Below are 16227 nucleotides of genomic sequence, written 5' to 3' on the forward strand. Positions count from 1 at the left end.
AAGTCAATGGGAGGTGCGCAAATCTGCACTCACTACACAAGGAGATGCATAATACGCTGAGTAATTCCACTGGTGTAAGAACACATCTGGAACTCATTAGACTAATTAGACAATTCAAGCTGTGCATCCTTGCTCGAACATGCCCTGTGGGCAGGAAAAGTACAGTAAAATATGCTGATACATGTGCAAAAAAGTATTGTTCACTGCACAAAAAAGTTGTGATGAGACGCACACAAATGCACATCCGCTCGTGTAAAGGAGTCCTAAAGGTTCTCTACCACCCCCCTTCCTGACTAAGGTCTTCGATGCCTAAACATCCGCATGAACATTTCATATTTTAAAAATACATTCTAAGGGTTAATTATTTTTATTTGATGACTATTTTTATTTCATGGCATAGATTGGGCTTTCCTATGGTGCCAGGACAGGGCCCATATATATATATATATATATATATATATATATATATATATATATATATATAACCCCTAGCTGCACGGTGCATCAATAATTAAATACAGATAGTGGACACAAAGGGGTTACATTCCAGGGCTGCCATACTAAAGCCACTGGCCACTTCCGCCTGTCAGGTTAATGCATGCTATGATATTATAACCAGTAAAACCCTGAAAACCAGAAGTTCCTTTATAAATCCAGCAGGTTCCAATACAAAACAGATCCTAATTAATCTGTCCTATCCATTGTGGATCTCATCAGGGTCAGGACGTCCATCATGGGTCCATCCCATTACTCACCTTTTCTATAGAGTCCAGGGTCTCTGAATATTTCTCCTCTGTCTGCTTTATTTCTAAGAGGCAACAACTCCGAATGTCACTCTCTGCAGTCCTCTACGGAGAAAGAATGTCAAACCATGTTAGCAAACCAAGAAAATCAACCAAAATGGTCTTAAAAGGCTTTCTAGTCCCACAATAGGTTTTAAAACCAAAAAGTTGTTAGGGTGCCTTCAGACTTGCGAGAAAAATCGCAGTTTTTTTGAGCGCTGTGAGAGTAAATGAAAAAACAGAATTTTCAAACCAGTGATTTTCAATGGTTTCCTTCACATTTGCGTTGTTTTCACTCATGCGATGTTGCGAGATGAAAAAAAAATTGCAGCCCGTCCTATCTTTCTGCGTTTTGCGTTTTTTTTAATCTCCTATGTTTCCCTATGGAGCCTCTTTTTTATTGTATCACAAAGTACAAACTTGAGATTTTCATGCGATCCGATGTATTTTTAATATTAGAAAGTCCTATTGACTATCGTGTTAAAAAAAATCGCATCAAAATAGCGCAAAAAAAAGCACAAGAAAACCGTAATTAGCAGTGAAGTTCTTGCAAGAGACAGCTGTGTTGATGCTCAAAAAGCGCGGGGAAAAAAAACAAAAATCACAATTTTGCCACGATTTTCTCATGGCGATATCGCGATCACCATTGTGAAGGAACCCTTAGACAATTTTATTGAGAATTTTTTCAAACATAACAAAAGTCCACGGGCGTGATACATGGTGAATGGAGCCAATGAAAGTCAACGGACGCTCATTCTTCCATGCACACCCGCATGTGGGCACAGCATATCCATATGCAAGAGAAACAAATCCCAGTGTGCTCTATTTCTCTGCCTATCATACGCAGCCCTTCTATGGGCTGTGTATGATACACTACCTGTACGCAATACATTGTGAATGGGCAGTGCTTCGATATACAATCGCCACTCTGAACAGAGCAGGAAATAAAAGAAAAAAATAAAGCCACACTGCACATGTCCGTGACACCAGATACGTGGACATGTGCAGTGCCATACTCAGCCCTTATGCGGTCTCTGCCAGCAAACAGTATGGACTGATAATTGTTACGTGTGCTGCTGAGACATGTTGTACTATTGTGATTCCAGCAGCACAGCACTCTCAGGGTTAATGATTGAGCTGGCTGGGTGTGGTACTGTCTGCTAGCCAATCGCCTGGATTTGTGCTCACATATAAACCCAGCCCCTGATCAGTCTCTGCATGTCCCCTCAGGTGAGTAGTCATGAATGCTTGTCTGGTGAGGTTTGAAGTGTGACTTGGTTCATGTCCGTTTGTACGTTTAAATTCTGTCAGTTTTGTGTTAGTTTGCTGTATGACCTGTTATCTGTGTCCTATCCTTGTGCAGCATGTGGTGAACTGTGTCTGGTTCTGCTGGACTCCTGGTTAGTGTAGGGACTAGCAGTATAACCAGGAGCCGTGAAGTGGCCTGCTAGCTTTCAACTGGGCTGCCCTTATTGGGGCAATGTCCCCGCTTAGGTAGGGCCATGCCAACCTCCCAGTAGCCAGGGCCAGTTGCATGAATCCCGTGTGTGTGTCCCCCTTTGGTCACGATCGTGTGGGTCCCGTGCTTTGCCTGCCCACATGATCGTAACAATAATGTGCAAAACACTGCAGGAGACCCGCGGCGGTTTACGCATATGCCTGTGGGCATGGGCCCTAACAGCCCTGGTAGCAGACCCCTTTAACATTACTCCTACTGTTCATACACTGGGCAGTGCAGCCTCGGCCTTCATAAGATCTTCGTATACTTCGTCTGCTTCATCCTCCCTGCACACGCAGTCATAATACAACTCATCATCTTCTTCCATCCCAGTTTCACTGCAAGCAAAAAATGATTAAACTGAGGATCGATTTATTACTGTGATGATCACAATGGGATGTCACATCCTAACACTAGGCCATCAATTTATCAGTTGGGAATAGTCCGTTAATATGGAGTTGGGACCAATTAGAAGCTAAAACTGCCTCTATTCTTCTATCCATGAAATTTCACATCATATTTCTGGGAATTTGTGCCCAATCAACACAAAGGGTTCTTGTGAGATCCAGTATTGATGTTAGAGAAGAAGGTGACTCTACATTCCAGTTTATCGAGGAGGTGTTTAATGAGGTTGAGTTCAGGGCTACTCAGGCTCCTCCAACCAAACTCACCAAACCACGTCTTTACAGACTTAACTTTGTGCACAGGAGTACAGTCCTACCAGAACAGAGAACGGCCTTCTCTAAACTGACGTCACAAAACTGAAAGTGTACAATTATCTAAAATGTCTTTGGATCCTGCAGCATTAAAGGGGTGACGTTTTTTTTGCAAAGCTGCTCAGACATACTCAGCTTAATCCAACCTCATATTTCGTTGGTGAACGGTTCCCCACCGCTCTCCAGTTCTGGTTGTGGCATCAATAATATCCCAACAACGGAACATATGTGACTACTGTGACTAATCACCGGCCAAAATTAGATAATGATTGGCTGCAGCGGTCACATGTCCACGGTGTCAATAAATACTCACTGCAATAGGGATTGGGTAAGGTATGGCTTCTTTTATCATTTTACATTTGGCTGAGCAACTGCGAAAAAAAACTTTTTCTCCCTGCATAAACCCTTAAACATTATCCTTCACGGGAAATAAGAGGCCAAAACCTAGACCCACCCACCCCCTCCCATACCATTATACCTCCTACACCAAATTCTACAGTAGGCACTATGCATTCTGGTAAAGTTCACCGGGCATCTACCAAACCCAGATTCAAGCATTAGAGTATAGATTGAGAAATGTGATCATGGCAAAGAACACATTTCCACTGGTCCAGAGTCCATGGTGGCATAGTTTACATCACCCCAGCCAACACTTGGCCAACACTTGGCATTGTGTATGGTGATCTTAGGCTTCTGTGGAGCTATTCAACCATGGAAACCTATTTCATAAAGCTCCCGATGCACAGTTATTGTGCTGAAGTCACTCCCAGAGGCAGCTTGGACCTCTGTAGTAAGTGACGTAACAGAGGATAAGCAATTATTAAGTGCCAAACACCAGTTCTTTGAGTTTGCATCACTGAATGGCTGTGATTGGCTCATCGAGCGCCGGCTGTGATTGGCTGGCGCTCAATCCAATCACAGCGCTTACTTGCTGGAGACGGGGGAATTCAAAGCCCTGCCACACCACCGGGGAGTCCATCACTGGGGATACAGACACTGGCAGCGAGGCGAGTATACGTCCTGCCCCTCCCTACCAAAAATACGACACTGTGCCTCTTTTGGTGCAAAATTTTATAAAATACAGTGTCTTATTTTCAGGAAAACATGGCAGATAATTTCCCCGTTTCCCTGAAAATAAGACCTTCCCCTAAAAGTACATCCTACCTGCATTACATTAAAATAAAAAGCAATACATTACCTAGCAGGCCCATTCCACATCCCTCCTGCTGCTCTGCGGAGCTCCGGCAGGCTTCCTGCAGTCCTCGGCCACCCACAGAAGATCTCTTACTGGTTACGGGATTCATAATTCCCTCCTCCAGGAAGCAATGGCTCTGATTGGTTCTCGGGCGCTGCTCAGCCACTCAATGCAGCGCTCAATGAACCAATGCGATGGCTGTGATTGGTTCATCCAACGCTGTATTGATTGGCTGAGCAGCGCTCAAGAACCAACCATAGCCATGTTATGTTATGAATTAGCTAATCAATGCCGCGGCTCAGCCAATTCATAAATCCCACCTTCACAATGCGTATAATAAGACATCTCCTGAAAATAAGACCTAGCGTCTCTTTTGGGGCAAAAATGAATATAAAACAGGGTCTTATTTTCAGGAAAACATGGTTGATAGACAGACAGGTAACATTCAACACATACTCAATTAAGTCAGGCAGTGCTTTATAGATGTCTTCATCTTGTACACTCTCCTCTGTTGGAAACGGCCTGAGTAAAAGAACACAAGAGAAATGTTACTATTATCTATAGCAAGCACACTTCAAGGAATCATTTCTTCCTTAAAAGTGAATCTCTATATAAAACGTCTTGAGTTGTATGGCTCCCACAAGGGATAGCAAAAGCCTGAATTTTGAAGGTCAAACTGTTCATTTTGTAATGGGCTTTATTACATGCACCCTTCCTCCATTCACAAATATAGTAAGTATGAAATCCTATATTCTTAGCAACATAGTTTGTTAGGCCGAATGAAGACAATGTCCATCTAGTCCAGCCGGTCTATCCTCCTGTTTTGTTGATCCAGAGGAAGGCAAAAAAAAACAAAAGCAGAAGCCAATTAGCCTTTTTGGAAAAAAATTCCTTCCCGACTCCCTAATGGCAATCAGACTAATCCCTGGATCAACCCCTAATAGTTCCTACCTGCCTGCCTGCCATAATTCCCATAATCACTCACCAATCTCCTTCTCGGACCACCCTGCTCACTGTAACAGTATAAAACTCATTACTACCGTGATACTGGTCTACAGCTCATAAGACAGCCAAGTGAATAATTCATCACTGTAATCCCTGCTTAAATTAATCTACACTTGACTTCCTAATGGATTTTGTCTGGATGGATGGTGAGGATGTTTCTCCCACATCCTAACTTTGTAATAACAAGAATTTTCTTGTAGAATTAATATTCAAAGATTTTCTTGTAGTTCTGCATAATAGATGCAAACATTAAACCTTAATAAAATATGAATGAGTCCTTCCTTGTTATAATATTAAGTACAGTTGTACTCCGGGTTATTGAATCAAATGGTGTAATGTAAGGTGTGAGCAGCAAGTAAGCGATGCAGAAGCAACAATTCGTCAATGAAGTGGATGAGAAGAAATGACTTAATCTCCAATTTACTGCAGAGTCATAGAGAATATCTGCACATTACGTCTGTGGACAGAGTAGGAGTGTTTAGAAGCTCTACAATGACTTATGAAGATTAGTGTACCTATCATAGAGACATACTGCACCTTTGAAAATGGGGTACGGGAGGTTGTGGGATGGGATGAGTGAACCCTGCATAAAACTTTTTAATTGGCACTGAAGGAAATTAATACTTTTTTTCCCCCTGTTTATATGTATACAAGACTGTGGGGTCTACAGACCCCATTGTGGAAGGGGGTGGTGGGTACTTCATGCCAAATACCTATACAGATGTGTCCACTTTAAGTCCTTTCTCTGAATTTTGTTGACTCCAATTTCTCAAGATACAACGTCAATACTTTCACTAGCATGTCTTGTGATATTCTAGCAAAACCTTTAACAGGCTGCAATTCACATCCCAACCACTAGGTGGCCCCATAAATAAAGATAGGATAAACATCTCCTAACAGTGTATCAAAAAATTTTTTTTTTTTTTCAAAGCTGGTCATCTACCACATATCTAGAAAAGGGTTAAGCCGAAGGAAGAGGTAGCGAGGGACACATCTGTTTATTGTAGATTCTCCATGTGTAGCACTATTAGATGTGTGAATGAGCCATGGATGAAGTTAAAGGGATATTCCAGGACTTTGCTACAATTTTTCTATTGATGAGTGACAGGCCATCAATAGATAGTAGAAGGGTTTCCAAGAGTCAGGTTCACCGCTGATCAGCTGATTTCCAGGGTCACTGTTACTGCGGTCAGCACAGGAAGCAGAAAGGACTGATCATAACGCAGCAGCCCAGGTCGATATTGCAGGGGCAGCTCCTGTTAAATTCAATAGCGGCTCCGCTGTAGTACCAACCTGGGCCACTGTGCTATGGTGAACGCTTTCTGCTTCCTGTAGCCCTGGGAATCGGCTGATCGGTGGGGATCCGAGCGGTTGGTCCTCACTGATTATCTATTGATGACCTACTAGTCATCAATAAAAGAAATAAAAAATGTTACAGAATACCCCTCTAAAGAATTGTTCCGTCAGGAATACTGACTATCAATGAGGTTCCACTGCTTGGATGCCCCTTTCTGAAACGAAGTAAAGAGCTGCTGCAAAAGTTGGCTCCTGCTTTGGCATACTCAGGCTTCTTTCAAACGAGCACATATCGGCTGGCCGTTTTCACAGTCGGTCGATATACGCTACACTGGGAGTGAAAGATCTGGTGAACAAATGTTTTGTGCGCCCGTTCATATGGCCTGGTGAGGCCGGCGCAAATGCGCAGAGCTCACCAGGCCGTCACCCATTTCCCCTCCCTCCCCATCGCAGGCTCACCTCTCGTTCCTCCCCGCTCGTTCTGTACAATGGGAGGGGGCAAGGATAAGCACCCATCCACCCCGCCTCCTCCCATTGATGGCTATGGACAAGGGGCGGCAAGAGGGCGGGAGGAGAACAGAGGGAGGGAGTTTAGCAGTCATGCTGGTAAACTCCCTCCAACCTACGGCCGCTGCTATGGGCTCCCATAGGAGCCCATGCAGCGGCCAGCGTATTCTGGCCCAAAAGCTAGTTCTAGGACTATCTTTTGGGCCCGACGTAAAAGCACCCAGTGCTATATTGGCTAGGCAGGGCATTTTTACGTCTCAGAAATGCCCCCATGTGATCTGATGCATTGGAATCCAATGCATCAGATCACAGTGCATATCGGCAAGCCGTTTTCACAGCCGGCCGATATGCGCTCATGTGAAAGAAGCCTCAATTTGTAAAGGTGCTATTACATTCACATTACTTACCATTAATGCTTGTGAAATAACACTATTTTCCGGGCTGCACACGCGCCTGCAGGTGCAGCCCGACAATGGTCGGAAAAGCGTGAGCAATAGCAGCAGCTGCTAGTGCTTGTGTAATAGCATCCTTACGCTCACATTTTATCACTAATTGTCAGGCTTAACCTGGACATCCAATATGATACAAATGCAAGTCCTGGTGCCACCCATCAGTTGGCACCCTAAAACTACAGCTTCCAAAAAACATCCATCCGCAGGCAGTTTTCCCCAATGTTATCAGCTGATTGCAGGGCTTAGGGTAGCCGCACCTACTAAGTGAAAACCATTCTATCTACGGTAGTTGGAGTTGCCCCTTGCTGGCTTTTGCAGCCAAGGTTCATCAGGTTTTAAATACCATGGGCCCAGTGAGAAGTTGGTAGCACTTCTCTTGCACCAATACATTAAAGGGATATCCTAGACCATCAAGCTGAGCATACGGCCAATTTCCTAGAGATCTTCCAGTCTTCAGGTTCCCTGTGTATTTCAGATGATGCAGCACTGTGATACTTAATGTGATACAGGAAAGCAACTAATCCTCATCACAGACACAAGTGGCACAGAGTCTGGAAAAGTATCTAATTCCTATAATTACAGACGATGCAGTGTACAGAAGGAAGAGACATTAGCATCCTGCAGATTTCATTCTGCGATTCAGAGTAAACTCAAAGATACTTGACCTTATTCCACATGAAAGTGCGATGGAAGTGTGAGACAGTTTGGATAAAGTTTCTATAACCTGAAATAGAAAACCAGAGAGTTCACAATTAGAAAGCTTTTACGGTGGAAAATAGGCAAAACAAAACTGCTGAATGTCTTTAATCTAGCATTGATAGAGTCTGAGAGGCGGTATATAAAGTAGGCACCACTGAGGAGGAAGCTGGAAACAACATGATATCAATACTTTATCTCTGCTCAGTCTTTGGCTTCAGGTTTTCGTGATCTTGCAGTTCTGGGCTAGAAAAAATTATACTATCAGCGCTGATAAAGGCCCATTTAGAGCCAAAGATTCTCGCTCAAAATTCGCTCAAAGCCGTCTTTTAAACGAGATTCGTTGGGTCTAAATGTGTGGCCATTGTGCAGTTTTCAGTAACGATTCGCTCATCATTGTCTTTCGGCTAGCTAAAAGACAACGATGAGTCTGGTCAGGACCGCGCGCTGAGTACTCAGCGGGATACCGCTGATCCTATTGTTTCAGCTGGTATCCTGCTCGGAGAACACAGCAGGAGTATGCAGAAGACAGCGGTCCAGCTGTGTTCTGCATAGCCCATTTGGAACGCTCCGCTGTATACCAGCTATGCACTCCATGAACACAGCAGGAGTATCCAAAAGACAGCGGTCCAGCTGTGTTCTGCATACCCTGCTCAGAGCATTCAGCTGTATTTTAGCTGAGTGCTCTGTGAACACAGTAGGAGTATGTAGAATACAGTACTCCAATTGTGTTCTGTATATCCAGCTCGGCGCACTCAGCTGAGTTCTCAGCGGGATACCACTGATACTATTGTTTCAGCTGGTATCCTGCTCGGAGAACACAGCAGGAGTATGCAGAAGACAGTAGTCCAGCTGTGTTCTGCATAGCCCGTTTGGAACGCTCAGCTGTATACCAGCTACGCGCTCCATGAACACAGCAGGAGTATGCAGAAGACAGCGCTCCAGCTGTGTTCTGTATACCCTGCTCAGAGAGCTCAGCTGTACACCAGCTGAGCACTCCGAGAATACAACAGCTGTATGCAGAAGATAGAGGTTCTGCTTGTCTTCTGCATACAGCGTGAGCCTTCATTTACACACTTATACAAAGTGAACGCTCAGAACTGTCACTCAAACTGCTGATTGAGCGGATTTTGAGCAATCATCTTGCCATGTAAAGGCACACAACGATGATCGCTCAAAAGATGTCTTTTGAGCGATAATCGTTGTGTCTAAATGGGTCTTAAGACTCTGATTAAAGGAATTTTCCCATTACTTAAAATTGCTCCACAGCCACTCTGTACTTCCTGGCTGCTGCTGACCAGGACATGTGACTGCTTCAGCCAATCACTGCCTATAGAAGATCCCTGCTTTGACCAGTAATTGGCTGCAGCAGTCACATGTCCTGGTCAGCAGAAACCAGTAAGTACGGAGTGGCTGGGGAGCAATTTTAAGTAATGGGAAAACCCTTTTAAGAACAGTTTCAGACGAGCGTGCTTTAACTTCTATTTGGTCCATGTTTTAGGGACTAGAATACAGAGGTGATATAAATATATGTATCTGTTCACACGGCTGCATTTTGCAGTCTTTTTTTTTTTTTTCTTTCAAAAACGCAACATGAGCTATTTTTTGCTTTTCTGCATTTGGATTGCTATTGTTTCTATTGGGTAACTACAGAACAGTATTTGCCCAGTATTAAATAAAATATGGAGGCAAATACTGATGACATACGGTTTTCATGTGACCTGTGACATGTCTGTAATATGGATCTATGTAAGGGACATATTTAAATATACCTGTCTGAAAACAGTATAAAGGAATATACTATAAAGGCTGGTCTTTCTTTAGCTTGACTCTTAAGCCTCATTCACACAAGCGTTTTTACGCAGCTAATTTAGTCGCGATTAAAAATCTCGACCATCTGAAGCATTTAGGCCAACCGTGGGATTTACGGGCTGCGGCATATATATTTTCGCTAACGCGCTGCTCGCATGAATTTTGGCAGCAACTCAATCACAGCCTTTTCCCCTTTCACGCGTTTTTCAGCTGCGGTGCGGCCAGCGTGAAGGTGCAATGCTCATGTGAATGAGTGTTAGGCCTGCTACCTGTGTCTGCCACCCTTTTGCTGTTTTGGGCAGAAGCGAGCATTGCTCTGCTACTCCTGGGAGTATGGACTCTATATGTCTGTTTTCTAACAGCACTGAAAGAGTTCACCAGTTCTCTGGCTCTCAGCCCAGCTGCAGGGTTATTAGGCATTACTCTCCTATTTAAGCTGGGCTGAGGCACTTCCTCCTTGCCCGAGAAGTGTTGTGTTAGTCTGTGACACCCAGTTTTACTAGGTTGCCTGTTCCTGTTTTTATGGTCTGTTTAATCCTGTACCTGTATTGTGTTTACTGGTTGCCTTCCTGTCTCTGCAACTTATCCTGTTTGTGTGTTTGGTTCTGTCATCCTGCATAGCCTCCCCACTCCTGTCTTCTCAGTCTGCTCTTTGTCTTGTATGTTTTCTGCTTCCAGACATTTGTATCCTAGCCTGGTGTGATCCTTCCCCAGTCACCCAGCATTGCCATCCTGTACTTTATGTTTGTCGGTTGTCAGACACTGTTCCTGTCCTTGTTTGTGTCTTTGTGTATATCTGTTTGCTACCAGATCTGGTCTTGGTAGCGCTCCTGGTTTCGTGGTTCGAACAGCCCCATCCTGTGTTACTGATGCGTCCTGTGCCCAGTACGTCCCTCCTGTGTCCCCTCAGGGATAGCCAGCCCCAAGATGAAGACCGTGGGGTCATCCTTGTCAGGATGCCAGCCCCGCTATTAGGTAGGGTTTCGCCCATCTTCCTGTTTCGCAAAGGGCAAGATTTGTCTATACGTTGTTCTGTTTCATAGAGCCTCGTTCCAGTGCCTCTGACATCAGGGGGTTGGCTGCCAACCATATCTGGACTAGTCCAAAGCCTAACCAGTTGGTTGGTCCAGTGGGTCCACATTCTTTGTCCATAACAATGAGGCCTTAGGGGTCCTTTAAGACGAGACGATTCTTATTTAAACAAGCAAACTAGTGGGTGACGTCACTGCTAACGCTTTCATTCTCATGCAGCCTGTTTAGACAGGCAAATGCATCGTTGGCTCGTTCAAACGAGAATTATTAAGAATCGTTCAGTCTTTCACATTCGCTGTATCAGTTAATCAGAAAGACTGAACAAGCGCTGTTTAAACAGAATAAGTGAATGAGCCAATCATGGATTTTATGCTGCATTAAATGAACGAATTATTGCTCAAAATGCGTTTAAACAAGTGAAAGTGAGCGCTAATCATTATGTGTTAACGCAAAGCCATTGTGCACTATTCCTTCACTTGTTGAGTTTCAACCTGCATTAAAATAGTTGTTAGTTCCTTTTCTTGTCGTTATGTTTAAATGACATTCGTTCAGTTATTCAAACGACTTGAGGGGAGGGGTGATCGTTTGCCCAGCTTCACACGATGACTCATGCCGCAGAAGACAATGGCTTTTCTTCGCTCTAATTGAAAACCTCCTGGCCAGAGATTCCTTGCATAAACACTGAGCAAACATATACAGTGTTTACTTAGCTAATGAGGGAAATGGCGAGGATTTCAAACAATTATCTTTACGTGTAAACGCTCAGCATTTTAAATCAAAAAAGTCGATCGTTCATTCAAATGACGATCATCGCCTGTAACTGGGGCTTAAAAGCATCTTTCATGTCAGGTGATATCAAGATGTTTTGTTTACACTTTGAATTACTTAAGATAAGTAATAAAATAAGATACGAGAACAATAGTTCCTAATTGGTAAAGATCAGCTAGCTTTCTGTGCCCTGCTATCTCAATCAAGGTAAATTTGATCACCTTGGTGTGTCACACCATTCGATTAGAATTTGTTTTTGTGGAACCAACCAGAATTTATTTTTAATTTACATAAGCAGCTGTCCCTTGTGTAGGATACAGTAACTAATAATTAGCACACAATATAGCAATGTAATTAACCCATCAAGGTCAGGGCTCTTACTCCTTGGCAATGTCTCTGCCATAGACAAATCCAAAAATCTCAGGAAACAGCCTGGACCAAAATGAACAGCGCGTTTCATAGCCAAGGCACGCAGACACTGGGTTAGTTTTCAGTGTATGCACTAATGAAATCCGTCTGACTCTTCCATTTTAAGGGAGCCCTCAGTCTATCTATTTAGAATGACGTTCAAGAACGCCTGAGCTACCATATTGTTACAGTGTTCAGATGGCATGTCTGTGGAACTATTCAGCAGACATATGGACCACATCCCTATGGTAAATCTGCATCTGTTCTTGCATTTGGATTGGCATAGTGCGATTTGCTGAATCTCTGTTAAATTTGCGAAATTGAAATTCACTTTGAATTTTGGCTTTCTGATGCATTAAAAAACATACAACATTCTGATATCCTTGTATTTTAAGTCAAATATAAAATGGCATCCATCCATTTCAATGTAATACAGAGGGCACATGATACATTATATAGGGCTCATATGGGCTATTCCTGATAGGTAGTCCAATTGCAATGAGGCAACCTCTTTAAAGTGGTTGTCTAGTTATGAAGTATCAATGGCGTATTCTCAGAATAGGCCATCAATAGCTGATCAGTATAAGTCTTCTACTTGGGCCCCCGCCAATCAGCTGTTGTCTGGCCCGGTGTGCTTGTGCACTGAGCCGAGCTCTGCAGGAAGCACACAGCTCTGTTCCCACTGCAGTGGCCAGGCTTGGTATTACAGGCCATTCATTGCAGTTGGATCTTGGACTGCAATACCAAGCCTGGCCACTACAGAAAGAACAGAGCTGTCTGCTTTCTGCAGAAATTATCTCTGTGCTTGAGTGCAGCAGCCTGGTGAACAGCTGGGGTCCCAAGCCACAGACCTCCACTGATCTGCTTTTGATAGCCTGTACTGAGGATAGGCCATCAATAGCTCAGAAGTGGACAACTCTTTTAAGTCTTTAAAGTAAGGCAGAAAATTTCCACATGTCAATCCGTTCCCATTGGTACGTATGCAGCACAAGATCATAACTATGGGAACAAACAATCGTTGCTACAATTGTTCATCCATGTATAGGATGCATTATTTGGCAGTATATCGCCCTATTTACAAGGGACGATCTGTCACTGATGACAAAGTTTTTTTATATCCGCACAAAAGACGCAAACACCCAATGAATGAGCATTTGGGGAAACAAACATTCGGGTAGTGGTTGATGCCTGATTATTGAACTATGGGAGGGTCTTAACCCTTTGCAATCCAATTTCGGATTCAGGGTTTCCTAGGGGGCTTTCTCTTTCTGCCATTATACAATGGCGCCATCTGCTGGCTAGAGCCAGTACTGCAGTATGGGACATGCTGAAGAGGCCCCCAACAACAGAACGGCCACTAATATACAGTAAGAATACCCTGCCGGACGTCTTCTGACACCGGAGCTGTACAGCCGTCAATCAAAATGTCTTCAGACGTCAGACAGTGGATTGGAAAGGGTTAAAGGGGTTTTCTTGGCAAAAACTATTGAGGACCTATCATCAATATAAGTCATCAACAGTTAATCAGCAGGAACCCAAAAATCGTGATCCTCGGTGATCAGCTGATTGCCTAGCCGGCTGTGCATGCAGCGGGCCTGGATGTCATCATAGGGATTGGGACAGGAAGTGCCATAGATGGGCTTCACTCCCAGTGAAATCAATGGGACTTGAAGCAACAATTACACTTTTGCGTCAGACCCTGGTTTTAGAGGTGTAAAAGTCAGCTTCGGCTACCACTGATTGATATCATTTGGTGTAAGTGGAAGTTCGTTTGCTCATGCAGCCTGTTTAATGAACAGTGTGTATTGAGGCAGGTACATGGTTAGTTTGTTCAAACGAGAAAGTGTTCAGTCATTCAGATTCGCTAAACAAGCACTATTTATACCCAAACGTTAATTATCGTTTGTCGTCGGCGTGCGTATAGATTGAACTCATATCGTTTGTTTTCGCTCATTTGAATTGTTTTTTGAGTGATGATCGTTCCATCTAAAAGGGCTTTAATACATACGGATTTACTGAAAGAGCTTTCGAAGAATATGTAAAGGGGGGGTTAGACGAGTGAAGTCAGATAAATGCTACACTTGCCAGGGTTTAGTTAGGGGTAGGATGTAGAATGCTAAGGTTTCATTAGAAAGGTGGCACAGATACCAGTGTTATGTAAGTAATGATATACAGTGCCAATGTCTTATGGTAACTGCTATAGTAACTGATGATTAGTATAAAAGTGTTAAGGTGTATTAGAAGAAATGCTGCAGAGATAGCTGATTAATACATTAATGGCTCTATGCTGTATTGCTAATGTGTGTTATGTGAATGTTTACTGAGAGAAATGGAATACCGACTGATGGGTGTTATAAACTGATGGCAGTGCCTATGTACAACTATATAATTGGGTCATTGTAAACAGTCTATCGGTTTGAGTGTGGACATTGTATGTGTAGTCTTGATCCCAGGCCCAGTGGCCATTGGAAGGGGTACATCACCAGGTCACCTTGCTGGGCATCTTATGGTCAAAGAGAAAGTTAGAATTGCCCGGCAGGGTGATACCTCTATAGGTATAAAAGGAGGAGTGTGGAACGCAAATTGTTGTGTTGGCTGCATTGGTAAAGTATGCAAGCAAGCATGAGGTCTGTGCAAGGTTGGGTGTAGCTAGTCGGGACCTCGAGAGGAACCCTGCTGAGAGGTTGGGTGCAGCCTAGGTGAGGGAGCTTGGAGAAAGTCTCCAGAACCTCCTGTTTGAAAATAAAGTTCCTGGGCAGTCGGGACCATTATAGCTGAGGCAGCTGCAGTCATTGGTCCACGGAACTGCTGAGTCCGAAAGAGACCATAAAGACTGCGAGTGTAAACCATTGAGAGCTGTGTTGATTGTCCACAGAGTCATGCCAGGCTTGCTAAGTAACTAAGGTGGTGAACACTAAAGCTGGTGAACACAAAAAGGACACTATGCTATGAGTCTAGAAAGAGACTGTGTAATTTATGAAAAGCCTGTGAATATACAAAGAGTTTGCTGTGCACGTAAAGAGACTGTACTCGACTCCGCAAGGGCTGGTAAGATGAGACTGTGTAGCCAAGATTCCAGAGTCTGTATTGTCTACTATTACATACTGCAGCACCAGAGTATTCGAAACTGTACTGCACTACCATATGCAATGAGCCATATCACAGCCATCCCATTGGTTCATCGAGGGCTGCTCAGCCAATCAATGCAGCGCTCGATGAACCATTGTGATAGCTGTGACATCTTTGTTAGTGCTGCATGGCTCATTGCATATGGCAGCGCAGTACAGTTTCAAATCCTCTGGTGCTGCAGTATGTAATGGTAGACAATACAGACTCTGGAATCTTGGCAACACTGTCTCATCTTACCAGCCCTTGTGGAGTCAAGTACAGTCTCTCTACCTGCACAGCAAACTCTTTGTATATTCACAGGCTTTTTATATTATACAATATTAAACTTTGTTTTTTGTTTCTGTTTTTCTATCAGGTTTTATTTCTGATCAAGCACAGAGGGCAAAAAACATGTTAAAATTATCGGAGTGAGGGGGAGATAAACAAGCGAAGCAGTACAAAAATGGGTTAGTTTTAAATGCTGAAAAAGGGAAGTGAGAAGGAAATGGGCAGAAAGAATACTTTCTGTTTAAAGGATCCATTTGATAATCCACTAAAAGCAGGAAAAAGGCTTTCCATTGATTTCTATTTCTATTCGGTTTTGTACAGTTCTGTTTTTTTGTTTTTTTTTTACAGGATCTGCTAAAAAACGCTAGTGTGCACCCAGCTTTACAAAGCACTAGAACATGGCTGGTAAATTGCCACCATGGCGTCTGTCCTCCTTACCGATGGCTGCACTGAGCAGCAAGTTCAGCCACATACAGGCTTTATACCTGCAATGAACTCCTCTGTCTCCCTGTGTCTAGCACAAGTCAGCTTCTAGGCTCTGCACAATGTATGGGTGTAGCGGTAAATTAAATATTCACCACTAGGGGGAACTAACAGTCTGATGATTATAAACCTCAGAGTCCGACAAGTATATCCGTGTAGCACCTGTTCACTATATATCTGC

General features: G+C 43.5%; 1 protein-coding gene across 2 annotated transcripts in view; it reads right to left on the reverse strand.

Moving 5' to 3' along the window:
• The window catches only part of VAV3 (vav guanine nucleotide exchange factor 3), a 200584-nt gene that overhangs the window by 90169 nt on the left and 94188 nt on the right, over window positions 1-16227 (reverse strand). For both annotated transcript variants that reach the window (XM_066597225.1, XM_066597224.1), the window contains exons 3-6: window positions 8117-8175; window positions 4648-4713; window positions 2507-2618; window positions 756-848 (exon numbers count right to left, since the gene is read on the reverse strand). In XM_066597225.1, coding sequence (XP_066453322.1) covers window positions 756-848; window positions 2507-2618; window positions 4648-4713; window positions 8117-8175 — 330 coding nt within the window. The remainder of the gene's footprint in view (window positions 1-755; window positions 849-2506; window positions 2619-4647; window positions 4714-8116; window positions 8176-16227) is intronic.

Source organism: Eleutherodactylus coqui, chromosome 3, assembly GCF_035609145.1.
Source record: "Eleutherodactylus coqui strain aEleCoq1 chromosome 3, aEleCoq1.hap1, whole genome shotgun sequence".
Taxonomy (NCBI): Eukaryota; Metazoa; Chordata; class Amphibia; order Anura; family Eleutherodactylidae; genus Eleutherodactylus; species Eleutherodactylus coqui.